The sequence below is a fragment of the Phyllosticta citribraziliensis genome (genome assembly GCF_038025025.1).
Source record: "Phyllosticta citribraziliensis strain CPC 17464 chromosome Unknown J3D65scaffold_10, whole genome shotgun sequence".
Lineage (NCBI taxonomy): Eukaryota > Fungi > Ascomycota > Dothideomycetes > Botryosphaeriales > Phyllostictaceae > Phyllosticta > Phyllosticta citribraziliensis.
Window position 1 is genome coordinate 543,537 of NW_027117347.1, and position 14,387 is coordinate 557,923.

Consider the following 14,387-nt stretch of genomic DNA (forward strand, 5'->3'; position numbering starts at 1 on the left):
GCAGCTCCCCGGCCTCCACGCTCCACACCTTGCTACCTCCCGCCATCACTACCCAACGTCAATCTCACTCTCTTTCGCCTCTCTCTCCCACTCCATCATCTCCATCTATCCGTCCACTTCCACCTCTCCTTCCATATCCACCGCAATCATGAAGGGTGCTATGTTGCTCGCAGCCTCGGCGCTGCTGGGCTCCACTTCGGCCGCCGTCCACAGGATGCCGCTCAAGAAGGTCCCGCTCAGCGAACAGCTTGTAAGCTTCTTCTCCCTGCCTGCCCACGCGACCACCTTGTTTGCTCCAGTCGCTGCTTCTTTGCGCCAAAGCTCACACAGCTCCAGGAGCACCTGAACATCGGCGACCACGTCAAGTCGCTCAGCCAAAAGTACCTGGGCTCCAGGCCTCCGCTCAACTCGGTCGAGGACATCTTCAGGACTCAGCCCGTCGAGGCCGACTCGGAGCACCCCGTGCCCGTTACCAACTTCCTGAATGCCCAGTGTAAGTAGCTTTTGGCCATCACGAATGGTCTGTTTCAAGTACCTCCGAGGCCGGCTTCTCACGTCATCACCCCAGACTTCTCCGAAATCTCCATCGGCACGCCACCCCAAGAATTCAAGGTCATCCTCGACACGGGCAGCTCCAACCTGTGGGTGCCGTCGTCCGAGTGCGGCTCCATCGCCTGCTACCTCCACACCAAGTACGACTCGAGCTCGTCCTCGACCTACCACAAGAACGGCAGCTCCTTCGAGATTCGCTATGGCTCGGGCAGCTTGAGCGGCTTCGTCTCCCAGGACACCTTTACCATCGGCGATGTCAAGATCAAGAACCAGGACTTTGCCGAAGCCACCTCGGAGCCCGGTCTGGCCTTTGCCTTTGGCAGGTTCGACGGTATCCTCGGTCTTGGATACGACACCATCAGTGTCAACAAGATTGTCCCTCCTTTCTACAACATGGTCAACCAGAAGCTGGTCGACGAGCCCGTGTTTGCTTTCTACCTGAGCGACACCAACGATGAAGGTTCCGAATCCGTCGCCACCTTTGGTGGTGTTGACAAGAGCCTGTACGAGGGCGAGGTTACCAAGATCCCCTTGAGGCGCAAGGCCTACTGGGAGGTCGAGCTTGACTCCATCACCTTTGGTGACGCGACTGCCGACCTCGACAACACCGGTGCCATTCTTGACACTGGTACCTCCCTCATTGCTCTTCCCTCTACTCTTGCTGAGCTTCTGTAAGTCGTTCGCTGTTGAGCAGTGCAATCAAATACTGACAGCGTGACAGCAACAAGGAGATTGGCGCCAAGAAGAGCTTCAACGGCCAATACACCGTTGACTGTGAGAAGCGTGACGGTCTGCCCGACCTGACGTTTACTCTGTCCGGCAACAACTTCACCATTTCCGCCTTTGACTACATCCTCGAGGTCCAGGGCTCATGCATCTCTGCATTCATGGGCATGGACTTCCCCGAGCCCACTGGCCCTCTCGCCATCCTGGGCGACGCCTTCCTTCGCAGGTGGTACTCCATCTACGACCTCGGCAACAACGCCGTTGGTCTTGCCAAGGCCAAGTAAAGGATTAGATGAGAAAAGAAGGATGAGCGTACTGGAAATGACAGAGCAACTTTGATCGAGTTGAATCGTGATAGCGTAGGTAGATTGTAATGTGCTCGACACTCACTCTGGCCGAAAGCCGCGAGATGGAGCAGTATGGTTTTGCTTGTCACCTCTCCTTGCATTTGTTGATCCATCCAGAAGTCAAAAAGCACGGTTCTCAGGACTGCAAACTGTCTGTTCCTCTACCTTGTTTCCCACGTGTACGATTGAAGCATGTCGAGTCTCTCTTTTGACAGTTTCCCGCTTTCACTCTCTTTCTCTCTCTCTTAGACTCGAGTCTGCTGCATACATGAAGGGTGCGCCTTTTGCGTCATCCAAAAGTAGGTTGAATTGAAGTCCGATACCCTCCACCTTTTGAAAAATTGGTTGAGCTGAAGACGTGGGTAATTGATAGCAGGACTTGCACCAATGTAGTACAACAAAAGTACCAGAGCAGTCATGAGACCAGCACTGATGCCATTCGATTCGATTCAACTCGTTACGCTGACGACTGGCGGCGAGTGTGGAAGTGTTCGGTGGAGTTTTGCTTCGCCCGTCTCTCACAACCTCGACGCCTCTTTCCTCCCTGCCCCAAATCTACTCCTCCACTCCCCCTCCCTCTCACCCCCCCGTCACTCCTCCTCCCACAATCACCTCATCACCTCTTCCCCCCTCCCCCTCCCTTCCCTACCCTCATCTTGTCCCTCCTCTTCCGCCTCTCCTTCAGCACACGCGACACGACAGGCACGGGGCCGGGCCACGTGCCGTTATTCTTCTCGGTGCGCCAGTGGATCAGGTATGCCAGGCCGACCAGCGCCAGCAGCCCGACTAGCACCACGATCAGGATGACGATGACGCGCGGGTTCTTTTCTACTGTGGCGAGCGCCACGGGAGTCAGGAGGGGCGAGAGGAATTCGAAGGTCATTTTTGTTGTGGTTTGGCGGGTGGGGGGACAGGCCGGCTGTCGTGTTGTGGTTGGTGTGGTGGTGCGGTGGTGAGGTCGCGCGGGGGACGAGGCGCGCGTTGCGTTGCGTTGCGTTGCGGTGGATTGAAGCGCAGCGCCGTAGACCAGTCGAGTCGGCGGACGAGAGGGAGAGAGTGCAGCAGGCAGCCAGACAGACGGGCTCAATGGTAGCAGTCCACGCCACAGAGTGAGCGCACAGTGGCCGGACAGACGACGACGACGACAACAATGATGTTGACGATGTTGGCGGTGGAGGGATAAGGCAGACTCAGGAAGAAAGAGAGAGAGAGAGAGAGAGAGAACAAGTGCTTCTCGCAACCAGACGACCGCCTGCCTGCATCGCTCCACCACCGCCGTAACCACAAACGTCGCAGCTCGCGCCTCCGGCTCTCTGAAGCGCTCCTCAGACACGCTCAGTCGGGTACCCGTGGTGCGAACCATCGCGTCCCCGAAGATGATTGGTCTGACGGCGCTTCGACTGCACTGCCCGCGCTGGTTGGCTGCTGCTGCGCAGCTGCGACGGCAGGGGTCTCGTCGTGTTGCGTTGCGGTGCGTTAAGGTGGCGGGCCGGCGCCTAGCTTGCATGCATGCGTGCGGGCTGCAGACGGACTGGACACATTGAATTGAGTGGTGGTTACGAAGACATGCACGTTGGTGTTGTTACTTTTCTGCTGCTGATTTTATTGAGAGAAGGAGTTGGGAGTCACGGCGGAGAGAACGTACGTGGATGGACGTCAGCTTTATTCGGATGCATGTCCACTTTGGATTTGTGATTTAGATGTTCACCGACCTGCCCATCTAGTATTTAGATACTCTATAGCCGGGTGTCTCCCTCTATGACACACATGGTCCCTACTGGCTTGTCGCCAGCTACCTCAGTTGACGAGAGCGAGAAGAGATGACCGATTGAACAATCGCTTCGACCACTTGACCGAGCTCCAAATCATTCCAACAAAATCCATCCTGCGCCAAAGCAGAGCAGAGCAGGACGAGAAGAGAAGAATAGGCTGCTCTCTCCATAGCTCTCACTAAGATCGAGGGAGGGGGAGAGAAGAGCCAACCACCATCACCAGTCACAAAACGCTCGAAAGTGAACAATGCCAGACAGCAGCAGGAGAGAAAACCAAAAATGATGATTGTTGCATATTTCTCATCTCTCTCCTTCTGTCTGCTATCTCGCTCGCTCGCTCGCTCTCTATCAAACCCAAATCATCATCATACTCCTTTGTCCCCGCCCCCCAACATCACATCGGTCCAGTCGTCCATGAAAAATGATATCGACGTGTTGTTGCGAAAAGAGAATCTCGCCCAGTAGAAGAGAGGGGTGAGAGTGATGTAGATAGCAAAGATTTGTCTCTCTTCACCTCTCTTGCCTTTTCTTCGTCCATCCATCATCATCATCGTCACCACTGCCGACCGACTGACCGACTAGACTGCAAATCCATTCGTACCCAAAGGATTGCCTGCCCATCCGAGGACAAAGACCCCCACCACCCCCAACCCAAGAAAAACGTCTATCACTCCCTCCTTGCCCGCTCGCCAGCTCGCCCAAAAATAATTCATGATGTACAGAAAAATCGCATTTCGGCAGCCAGAGTGGCTGCCCCCCCCCCCCCCCCCCCCCCCCCCCCATCCATCCATCCACCAACGCACGCAAAGATCTTTTTCACGAAAACGATGTGCTTCGACTCGTCTGCCCCGTCCGCTTGGCGACCGCATCCATGTGCGCGCGGTTCTTCAGATGGACGACGAAGTTCTCGACCGTGTTGCCCGGCCCGGCCGTGTATAGTTTGCCCGGGCAGTCGAGACACCTGATGCGCGGCAGCCACATGTGCTTGATGTGAGAAGGGGGCGGCCCCGGCGGCAGGTTGTTGGCCTGCGCGCCCGAGCTCTTGTCGACGGCCGAGTAGCGCATCAGCGCCTCAAACTGCGACGACGAGTGCGCCGGGTTTTCGAGCAGCTTTTGCAGCGCCTCGGTCAGCCACGACGCTGGAGGGGGCTAAGAACGTCGTTAGCAACGCGGCTTATTTGTTAAAGCCTTGCCTCTTGGAATTCCTCACAGTGTGCGAAGGTTGCGGGTACGGAGCATCGACGCGCCCGTCTGGGTAGTAGCGGTACTGTTGCTGGCCGTTGCTGGTCGGTGTTCCGGGCAGAGGTGTGGAGCGTTGCTGCATCGCCGGCGAGGGAGGCGGCGGCATCGAATTTCGAGACGGTGTAGCATGTTGCGGCGTCGAGGCAGCCGAAGCAACAATGGGATTCGTGTGGCTGACGCGGTACTCGTGTGCCCTTCCTGTCGACTGCGCTTGCATCCACCGCCTATACTTTTCGCGCGGTATCCGCAGCTTGAGAGCGTGCGAGCTCGATTCAGCAACGCTCTCTTCACGATCGCCGCCAAGACGCCTCGAGGTACGCGTCTCGTGATGGTGTTGGATTTGGGACAGCTCCGGAGTCTGGGACCGCCCAAGGTTCGCCCGCATAGCAACGGTAGCTGCTGTCGCGGCCCCGCGCATGCCTCTTGTTCTTGCGGTGCCTCCAGTGATTTGTGAAGGCGCAGGTGATTCAACCCCGGATTCTTCGCTCTCAGATTCTTCCGAGTCATCGGCACCGTCCCGGGCAGCGCGGCGTCCCCTGGCTCCTGACCGAGACATCTTGTACAGCCGGCTTTCTTCCACTAGCTCTGCGGCCCCGGGAATGACTGAAGAGACGACCATGGTCCGCACGGTCCGTTGGCGGTCCTTGAGATCGGGCAGGGCTGGACCGCCTCTCCTGTTTACAGAGCGTTTCTGCCGCCGTTGCTCGCGCAGGATCGACAGCTCGGCGCGCTCCAGATCCGCCTCGTTCAGCTCATACAGCACTGGCGCATAATCCTTTGCGGCCTGTACCGGACGAAACACAGATGGCAATGGGGATGGTAAGAAGCTGTCTCGCACATCTGCATCTTCCACTGGTCGGCCGTCAAACGGATGGCCGGTGATGTAGAGGCTCTTGGTAAACATTTGGCACTGCTCCCTGATGGAGTGGGAGATTGCCGTCGTGAACTCGCCGGCAAGAGAGAGCTCCGCCGTCATCGACCTTGCAAACTCCTCTGGTGAATTCATAGGATCATTAATGTCCCATTCGAATTGGTCCACCAAGGTATGCGCTCCTATGGTGATGTTTAACTTGATCAGAACCCGCATCTCATCGTTCTTGTACGCATCGTAGGGCAGATGCGGGTCCAGCGGGTCTTCCTTGAAAAACACGTGGGGATAGTAATCTTGGAGTTGCTCCTTGATCTCGCCGTCGATGTGGCGCAGGACGTGGGGCGTTATTTCTGGAGGTAGTTTAAAGTCCTCTACCATGTTCTCGGCAAACAACTCCGGGGTGACCAGGCGGTCGTGCAGGTTCCATGTGAAAGTGTCGCGCAGCTTAATCTTGTCAAACTCAATGTCGAGGCGCACCGGCACCAGTTCCTCTAGCTGCTCTGCCTGCTTCTGCAGATCTTTCTTGGGCACATAGAAGTTCCTTGCTCTTCGATTCCCCAGTCGTTTCCGGAACGCAGGATACTGCAGGCGAGGTTGTTTCGAGTCGGTGATGCCATTGCCGTATCCTTCAAAGCCATATCCAAAAACGGATCCAGGATCTATTTGCCTGTGCTGGCGCAAGTTTTTGTAGTACTCGAGCTCTGCGAGCTTTTCGCTCATGACCTTGGCGTCCCTGTTGGCCTGCTCGCTCATCGCCGCAGAGTGCAGCATGTCACGCGTTGTGTATTGGCCAATGAGGTACTCGGTGAGGCTCGCTTGGTTTTGGCTCGACGAGCCATGGGAGGGCGCCTGTGATGGTATTCGCGAGCCAGAGCGCGACCTCTTCCTGCTCGGCGACGGGCCATTGGCAGTGTCAGTCGAGCCGGGCGGGGTTCTCGAACGACCGGGTGAAGCATTCTGGGCCGAGTTAGAGCTCGTTTCCACGCCAGATGCTGCCATCATAGCTTTTGCCTTTGCTTTTCCTTCGCGAATGATATCATTGCCCTCTGCGGTTTGGCCGGACGTGGAACCCGCAGCAGCTGGATCCGAGCTTTGGACGTCATCATCCCCGATCAAGCCATTTTGCGCTTCTTGCGCGCCGATAGTGTTTTCCTGGAGCGATGATTCGTGCGACTGGACGGGAGGCGCGTTGGAGGAGGTGGACATGGGCGACGGCATGGTCTATGTACGGGGAGGGGGCCGGCGCGTAACAATGGCAATAAGATGAGGTCGCCCAGGACGCAAGTGAATTGTGCCTGGGTCAAGGAGGATACATGAATGATCTGCAAGAGTTAGCCACAGCTCCGGGCAGCGGGCGCGTAGGTGATGGTGTGAAGCGGCGCGCAAGAAGCCAGGCTCGCCAGCAGGTGTCGAGTCATCATGGCGAGGGATTCGAATGGCAGCAGGGCAGCAAAAGCAGCTTCGGGAGAGGCAGAGAGACGTACCAGAGGGTTGGGCAATGATTCGGCGCGTCCAGAGGGCAGGCTGGGCGGAGTGGCCTGTTTGGCTGGCAGCCAGAGAGAAATGCCGAGGGCGACGGGCGGAGCGTGGAGGTCGGAATGTGCCCAGCGAGAGCGGACTCGTCGGGAGGAGGGCCGGGAGGAGCTCGACAGACTCCGCCCCTGGCACGACGGGAGGCGGGGGATCGGGTTATGGGGAGTGGTCGACGGTCGACGGTGGGCTGGAGCTGGCAATGCGCGGCGGTTGTGTCTGCTGCGTGTCGCTGCTGTCGCATCTAAGGCCAAGGCCGCTGCTGCTGACTGGACTGGCCCTGGCCTGGTCCACTGAGGTCCACACCACCACCACGCCAAGCCCGCTAGCTGACGACCACAACAACATCAGGTCGCCTCTCGTTGAACTCGACTTTTATTATTCAAAGCAATTAAAAACCTTTACCTATCGTGCTGCTGGTGGAAGACACGCGATCCCGGCGACCCAGATATCATCTCATCCATCACCCCGCAAATGCTACTCAAACACTCTCCCTCTCCCCCCCATAACATAGGTGGTCGGAATTTGATACCACGCGATTTTCGTCTTCCTGGCGCCCTGCAGTCCAACATGAATAAGAGAAGCACAGAAGAGAAAAAGATGTAGGAGAGGGCACGAGTCTGGCCTCGTACGGCATGCCTCCCAACCAACCCACCGTCCATGAACCAGCAGCACGCCACGCCATTCGGTTCTTGGCCTGTTCGTGTGCCAGCCGGCCATGTCCCAAAATTTTGCGCTCAAGGCAAAGGAACGCCCGACCAATGGTGGGCGCAATGTAAACTCAGTAGGCCGTCACGAGAGAGAAGGCTTAAAGCAGGGAATCAAGTCTGGTGAAAACACTCAAGCAAGCAGCGACGACCTGCAACATGTCAGCCTTCTTCACCCTGGGCGTCACCTGGCAACCTTACCTCTAGCTGGAGCTCTTTGTCCTTTGCGTTGTTTATTTCGTCCTGCACAACTTGGCCCAAATTGGCCCCCACACCTCCCGAGCCACCCGCTCGTCGAGCGAATGGGTACTGTGAGTATTCGGCGAGAAGCTCGTCGACTTGTGCGAATGCCCGCTCTCGAGCCTCGTGGCCCAGCGTGGAAAGCGCATTCTCCAAAACATTGGCCGCGTATGCAGCGCAAACCATGGCAATTGTGCGCAAGTATCTAAACTCCATTTCTTCGGGGAGGAACTGGCTCGCGGGGAGGACAACGGTGCGGCTGGTCAATAGAGTCCTGACCCGGCGCCTGATTTCGTCTTTTGCGCCGCTATCGGCGACGGGGTGGGTGGCCATGTCGAAGAGCAAGAAGTTGCGCTTCTCTGTCCGAAGGATGCCCTTGTCCACGAGGCCCTTGGCAAGGCGCTCGCGGACTTGCTTGAGTTGGTAGCCAATCTTCATGAGATTCCACGTCTCGCCTGCAAAGGAAAGGTTGCCTGGTATTAGCAATTGTTGCGAACGGGCAGGACAGCAGCAGTGCTCACCGCTCATGAGGTCAATCCAGGATGCGACGCTCATCTTCTCGCTCGACTTCATCATTTTGAGGGCTTCGTCCAGCAAAACTTCTCCGGTGAGGGTGTCGTCTATGACTTCAATGACGCGCTCGGCGAGGGGAAAGCGCCGTCTTGACGAGTCCTTTTGCATGCTTACGCGTCCCCTGAAGGCGAGCTCTATGACGATGCATCCGCGGAGAGCGTACGAGATGTTGTCGTTCCAGAAGGAGAGGTAGCCCTGGTCAAAGTCGACAGGTGTCAGTTTGGTTGCGTTCCCCTGCGGCAGCGTCACTGGCGTTTGCCCACCTGCTTGTCCTTGAGGCCCATGAGCAGCACCTCCTCCATGAGCGTCAGCTTGGGCTGCTTGAGCCGCTCGGCGCTCTCGCTAATGTCGCGGGGGTCAAAGGCGATCTTGTGGCCATTTTCGGTGCTCTCGTAGGACGTCTCTGGGCCGCGGGAGTCGTCGTTGCGCCGCGGCGCGGGCGAGGCCACACGGCTGCTGTCGTCGTTGTCGCCGTTGGCTGCCACACCTCCGCCCCGGCGGCGCGTCAAGCCTGAAGCTGAGGAGGCCATCCGCTGCGGAACTGGAAGTGCGTGGGTGTGTTGAGAGTGAGGTCGGCGCTTCCCTGCACAGGGATGGTGAGCGGGATTCGGGCGGGCAGCGTCGGTATGCGTAATCTGCCCTCAGGAGGGGCGACGACGGTATTGGAGGCGGCGGACGATGCTAATTTTTCGAGAGTCGCGCAATGGGATCTGGGGTAGAAGTAGTGCGTGCTTGGCGCGCCTCCAGCATGGGGAGTCTGTTGAGTGTCTGTTGGCTGGTGCATAACACCTCACTGTACCGTGGTTTCGATTCAGGCCTTGGCACCACCTCCATCACCGCCTACGGTACGGCTCTGCGGGCAACGTTTCACATGGCACTTTTCAATCATTTGCAGGGGATTCCTATGTTTTCTATACCCATCGTACATTCGCTTGCTTAGAAAGTCCAGGACCAGTGCTTTTGTTCATGCACAAATCCTCCCCGCTACCTCTCCATGGCCCGTCTCCCCAATCCAACTCGACCATCATGACGTGCATTTATTTGGCTGTGTGCGAGTCAGCTTCTGTGGTCCATCTCTAGCACAACCAGCGGAGACTTACCATCGGGCTGGCTCAGAATGTACTCCACGGCTTGGTCCACTGCTCGTAGTTAGTCAAACGAACCACGGTCCAATTCCAATCCCTTTGCTGCGTACCGCTGTGGATCTTGTCGGCTTCCTTGTCGGGTATCTCAATGCTAAACTCCTCCTCAATGGCCATGACCACCTCCACGGTGTCGAGGCTGTCCAGGCCCAGGTCGTTCAAGAAATGTGCCTTGGGGTTGAGCTGCGTATGATCAGCATGGGCGCGCGACCGCACTGGGTCGGGTCTCGTTTACCTTGGAGACATCCTGGACCTGAAGGCGACGAGTTAGCGTCTATCCAAGATGGGGCGTGGCGGCTCCATCTGGCGCAAATACCTTGTCAAAGTTCTTCAGCAGGTCGAGTATCCTGCCCTCAATCTCGTTGCTGTTGAGGGCGCCGCCGGCAGAGTAGAATCTGATGGCCTGGAACGAAGCGGCGGCGGGAGCAGCCTGTCTCGACTGGGCGAGCATCGCAGGAACAGCCGGGCGGGCAATTGGCGCGTTGAAGCGGGCGACGGAGCTGGCAGCACCGCGGACGGAGCGGAGGAGAGCGGTTCTGAACATGACGGGCGTTGTTTGGGTTGAATGGACGAGATGGAGGCGGGTGGTGGTGTTCTTGGTAAAATCGTCTACGCCGGCTGAGAGCTTCGATTCCGACTGCGAGCTATATCACGTGCCCGGCCCGGGCTCTCATGCCTCCCTCCTCGTCCGGGCGCGCGCGGGCCAAGTCGTTGCTCCACGTCGTTCGACTTGGGTTGGACTCCAGTTTGTCTGGGGACGCTGCTCGTCACGGCCCACAGTCGATTATTGGAAAAGAACCATCAGCCATTGTCCACCGGAAACTAGACGACCTCGTCAACACCACGATTCTCCGCTGCGCCAACGTGCTCCATCCAGTCGGCCACCGTTAGTTGACAGCGATCTTCCGGGGTAGCAACACCAGCCAATCACAACGCCCGCTATCAAATACCATACGCCACTTCCGACTCCCTCCACACCGTACCTCAGTCCCTCCACCATCACATCCCCCACAATGGCCTCCGCACGCCCATTGACGATGCTGGCTCGGGCCAGGCCGGCGGCCCAGCTGCTGCGGCCCTCGACGAGGACCTCGGCCGCCCTCTTCTCGACGAGCGCCGCGCGCGCCGCCCTGCCCTCGGGCCCGCCACCGGTCGGATTCCGCCTACCGCCGCCCAAGCGCTGGGATACCACGGACAAGAACGTCGTCGACCTGGCCAGCGAGAAGTTCCTGCTGCTCGAGATCATGCGCGGCATGTACGTCGTGCTGGAGCAGTTCTTCCGGCCCCCGTAAGTGCCCCAACCAACCCATCAGCGGCAGCCGTCGTCCAGCAAGCATCAAGCTGGCCAGCTTCGAGGAATATATCAATTGGAGAGGGATCATCCGCTGACCATTGTCCAACCCTCCAGTTACACAATCTACTACCCTTTCGAAAAGGGCCCCATTTCACCCCGTTTCCGCGGCGAGCACGCGCTGCGGCGGTACCCGACGGGCGAGGAGCGGTGCATTGCGTGCAAGCTGTGCGAGGCCATCTGCCCGGCGCAGGCCATCACAATCGAGGCCGAGGAGCGCGAGGACGGCAGCCGCCGCACCACCCGCTACGACATTGACATGACCAAGTGCATCTACTGCGGCTTCTGCCAGGAGAGCTGCCCCGTCGACGCCATTGTCGAGTGTAAGTCTGAGCCATCTTCTTCTTCTTCTTCTGTCCAGAATTGCCCGATTTGTTGCTGGCCTGATGCCTGACTGACTGCGTCCCAGCGCCCAATGCCGAGTATGCCACTGAGACGCGCGAGGAGCTGCTGTACAACAAAGAGAAGCTGCTTTCCAATGGAGACAAGTGGGAGCCGGAGCTGGCGGCCGCTGCGAGAGCCGATGCTCCGTACAGGTAGAGGACCTGACGATTAGAACTTGGGGACGGCGTGGCGGGTGTACATAGAGTGTAACATCGACGCCCGACGCACGGCATGGCGTTTCTTCTTTCGTAGGCTTCCCTTATTTCTCTCCTCTAGAAATACCCTCTTTTTTGCACATTGTGGACGTCGTGGCCATCTGGCGAGTCAGCATGGCCTTTTGGCTGTTGGCGTCGGAGCAGGTGTGGCTTACCATGTTCTGAGTGATTGGCAAACACTAAACGAGACATTGACCGTGAGGATAGGAAGGATGCATGTGGGGTGATGAGAAGGACTACGAGTCACGGCTATCCCCAGGCGCCTACCTACTATGCGTTTTGTCCTGCAAAATAGAACAGTCAGGAGAAGAATACGAAAGAACAAATTTTGCAATACAGGAAGATGGAACGAACCTTGGACTTGCATGAATGCTCCCTGTGGCCCTTACACTGTTGATTATCAACCTACATCAGGTAGGCAGACAACGACGAGGCATCGACGCACCACCGAGAAGAATCCAGGAGGTCAACAAGTTGAATCCATTACTACGCTGAGCCCAACTACCAACCTCTAAGCCCGTCTTTTCTCTCTTCCGTCTTTCGTTCTCGGTCTGGCCGCAAGGCCCTAACCAGGAAGGAGTCTTCTCCCCTCATAAAGAAACGATATGCCATGGATGATGCGTCGAGAGGAAGATGGGAGGAGAACACAGAGAGAGAGAACTTTTGCATGTGCCGCGCCGCTTGTAAACGCCCTAACACCTATGCCGTCGCCGTCGCCGTGTTTTTGAGAGAACGATTGATGGAACTTGCCAACGGACTTCGATTGCAAGAGGAAGTCTGCCAACAACACTGCCGACCACCACTGCCACCACTACCGCCTTCATCACCAAGCACCGCCTCATTTGGTCTTGCTCCTGAAGCTGCCCTCAAAGCCCGGCCTACTCTTCTTCTTGCTGGCAGCGGCCTTGGACTTGTTGACCTTCTTGCCAGGCTTGGTGCCCTTCGTCTCGCGGCGCTTCTGCAGGTTGTCCTCGCGCTTCTTCTGGCGGGCGTACTTGGCCTTCTCGACGCCCTCGGTGCGCTCGCCCCACTCCTTCTCCGACTTCTTCTTCTGCTTGTCCTTGCGCTTGAGCGTCTTCTTGAGCAGGTTCGTGTCGTCGCGCACCTTTTCGCCGTGCACCTTCTTCTTGGCGCTCAGCCACCGCTCCTTTTCCTCAATCTCCTTGCGCTTCTCCTCGTCCATGGATGCCAGCCGCTCCTGCTTCTTTTGCGCGTGGATCAGCGCCGTCTTGGGGTCCATGCGCCCCTTTTTGGCCGTCACGTCGATGAGGTTGGTGCCCAGCAAGTCCGTCTGCTGGCCGTCGTCAAAGGCGATGCGGCCGAAGGAAAAGTTGTTTTCCTGCTCGCGGGGAGAGAAGATGTCGGGCGTGCCTGGGGAGCCAGAGCCGCGGAGCCGTGCCAATTCGGCCTCGGTCTTTTTCCGCTGCTCGTCCTCCTTTGCTTGCTTGCGCACTTCCTTCTTACGTTGACGACGCTCCTCTTCCTTGCGCCTTCTCGACTCCATGAGCTCCTGGCGGTTGCGGGCCGGCTTGCCGTCGATGCCGTCGGCCTTGCGCGCAGCACGGAGGGCCTCGATCCTCGCCTTTAGGCGTTCCTGAAGCACGTCCGCGTCCACATCAGGCAGCTTGAGCTTTGAAGACTTTTCCGGCTTCTCTGCTTGCTGTGACTTGTCCGAAGTGTCTGCGGGAGGGACAATCGAGGATGAGGAGGATGCGGAGGGGATGGCAGATGAGGCAGGAGATTCGGGGGCGGGCGAGGCAGAAGCGGCAGACTCGGATTCGCCGTCACTGTCGCTGGCGTTGGTGTCGTCGTCGTCATCGTCGACCAAGCCGCTAACGTCCAATGCTTCGATTTCATCGTCACCAGAGTCGGAGTCGGAGGCGTCCTCTTCTGGTGCAGCCGCCTCAGTGGTCGGCTTCGGGGCGTCCGGCACTTCCTCTTCAGCAGACTCTTCACTCTCGGGATTGGGAGCGTCCACACAGACAGCCTGCTCGCGGGCAGCTTTTCTCGCCTCGGCCTTCTCCTTTTGCTTTTGCTTTTTCTTCTCCCTGCGCTCTTGAATCTGCTTCTGCCTTTCCTCTCGCTTTTGTTGGGCTGCCTCTTCATCCTCGTCTTCCTCTTCGTCGTCGGATTGGTGTCGCGCAGCCTTCTCGAGCTTCTGGCGCTTGGATTCCTTGAGCTTCAGACCTTGGTGAGGCAGTTCCTTGCCGGGGGCGCCGAGGTCGGACAGATCATCGTCGTCTCGGCCTTCGAGTTGGCGCTTGCGCTTGCGCTCATTCTCGTCCATGACATCTTTGGCGGTCTGAATGTTTTCGGGGTCCAGCTTTGCCTTCTTGGCAGCTTTCTTTTCGGCCTTGGTCTGCTTTTTGCGGCGCCACTGGTCCTGATGTGTGTCTCAGCATGGTGGTGGTGAGGAGCGGCAGAGGACAACGTACGCTCGTGTCTTGGCCGTAGTAGTTCTTTGCGGGGATGAGGGACATGAGGCCCTCGAACGCTTGGGCATGGCTCTTGAGACGTTCCTGGGGAGAGTGTTAGGGAAGGGCGGCGAGAGATGGGCAGGTGAGAGGAACAAACCTCGAGATCGTCGGCCATGGTGAGTGAGGGGGTGTTGGACGCGGATGGCCGGCCGAAAGTAGAGGAGTGCAAAAGAGAGAGACAGGGTTTGGGAGGGCTTCACAATTCTGCTGCGAAATCTTGGCGCGGGCGGGTCCAACAGCAGAGAAGGCGGAATGGAA

At 57.9% G+C, this 14,387-nt stretch overlaps 7 protein-coding genes across 7 annotated transcripts; 2 read left to right on the plus strand and 5 right to left on the minus strand.

Annotated features, from left to right (window-relative positions):
- Positions 1–39: 39 nt before the first annotated feature.
- On the plus strand, positions 40–2,053 carry J3D65DRAFT_633779 (putative vacuolar protease A). The gene is made up of 4 exons (XM_066801154.1): positions 40–250; positions 337–493; positions 569–1,223; positions 1,274–2,053. Exons 1-4 carry the CDS (start codon positions 149–151, stop codon positions 1,560–1,562), a joined length of 1,203 nt encoding a protein of 400 aa, XP_066652316.1. The 5' UTR covers positions 40–148; the 3' UTR covers positions 1,563–2,053.
- Positions 2,054–2,215: 162 nt separating this feature from the next.
- J3D65DRAFT_679437 (uncharacterized protein) lies at positions 2,216–3,204 on the minus strand (the record flags this gene model as incomplete). Its single annotated transcript, XM_066803684.1, has 2 exons — positions 2,275–3,204; positions 2,216–2,224 (listed from the first exon to the last, which is right to left on the minus strand). The coding sequence occupies exons 1-2, from the start codon at positions 3,130–3,132 to the stop codon at positions 2,216–2,218; spliced, it is 867 nt and encodes a 288-aa protein (XP_066652317.1). The 5' UTR covers positions 3,133–3,204.
- A 968-nt stretch (positions 3,205–4,172) lies between these two features.
- On the minus strand, positions 4,173–6,999 carry J3D65DRAFT_61275 (uncharacterized protein). The gene is made up of 4 exons (XM_066799051.1): positions 6,995–6,999; positions 6,522–6,832; positions 4,608–6,467; positions 4,173–4,546 (listed from the first exon to the last, which is right to left on the minus strand). Exons 2-4 carry the CDS (start codon positions 6,726–6,728, stop codon positions 4,214–4,216), a joined length of 2,400 nt encoding a protein of 799 aa, XP_066652318.1. The 5' UTR covers positions 6,729–6,832; positions 6,995–6,999; the 3' UTR covers positions 4,173–4,213.
- Positions 7,000–7,394: 395 nt separating this feature from the next.
- Positions 7,395–9,323, minus strand: J3D65DRAFT_633791 (vacuolar protein sorting-associated protein-like protein 74). The gene is made up of 4 exons (XM_066801155.1): positions 8,824–9,323; positions 8,509–8,755; positions 7,949–8,442; positions 7,395–7,899 (listed from the first exon to the last, which is right to left on the minus strand). Exons 1-4 carry the CDS (start codon positions 9,088–9,090, stop codon positions 7,849–7,851), a joined length of 1,059 nt encoding a protein of 352 aa, XP_066652319.1. The 5' UTR covers positions 9,091–9,323; the 3' UTR covers positions 7,395–7,848.
- Positions 9,324–9,433: 110 nt separating this feature from the next.
- J3D65DRAFT_633795 (acyl carrier protein-like protein) lies at positions 9,434–10,308 on the minus strand. Its single transcript, XM_066801156.1, has 5 exons — positions 10,019–10,308; positions 9,938–9,955; positions 9,756–9,885; positions 9,661–9,699; positions 9,434–9,605 (listed from the first exon to the last, which is right to left on the minus strand). The coding sequence occupies exons 1-5, from the start codon at positions 10,244–10,246 to the stop codon at positions 9,598–9,600; spliced, it is 423 nt and encodes a 140-aa protein (XP_066652320.1). The 5' UTR covers positions 10,247–10,308; the 3' UTR covers positions 9,434–9,597.
- A 117-nt stretch (positions 10,309–10,425) lies between these two features.
- On the plus strand, positions 10,426–12,004 carry J3D65DRAFT_633796 (23 kDa subunit of putative NADH-quinone oxidoreductase). Its single transcript, XM_066801157.1, has 3 exons — positions 10,426–10,990; positions 11,111–11,376; positions 11,463–12,004. The coding sequence occupies exons 1-3, from the start codon at positions 10,716–10,718 to the stop codon at positions 11,591–11,593; spliced, it is 672 nt and encodes a 223-aa protein (XP_066652321.1). The 5' UTR covers positions 10,426–10,715; the 3' UTR covers positions 11,594–12,004.
- A 250-nt stretch (positions 12,005–12,254) lies between these two features.
- J3D65DRAFT_61293 (ribosome biogenesis protein Rrp14-C) lies at positions 12,255–14,387 on the minus strand. Its single transcript, XM_066799069.1, has 3 exons — positions 14,227–14,387; positions 14,088–14,171; positions 12,255–14,035 (listed from the first exon to the last, which is right to left on the minus strand). The coding sequence occupies exons 1-3, from the start codon at positions 14,242–14,244 to the stop codon at positions 12,491–12,493; spliced, it is 1,647 nt and encodes a 548-aa protein (XP_066652322.1). The 5' UTR covers positions 14,245–14,387; the 3' UTR covers positions 12,255–12,490.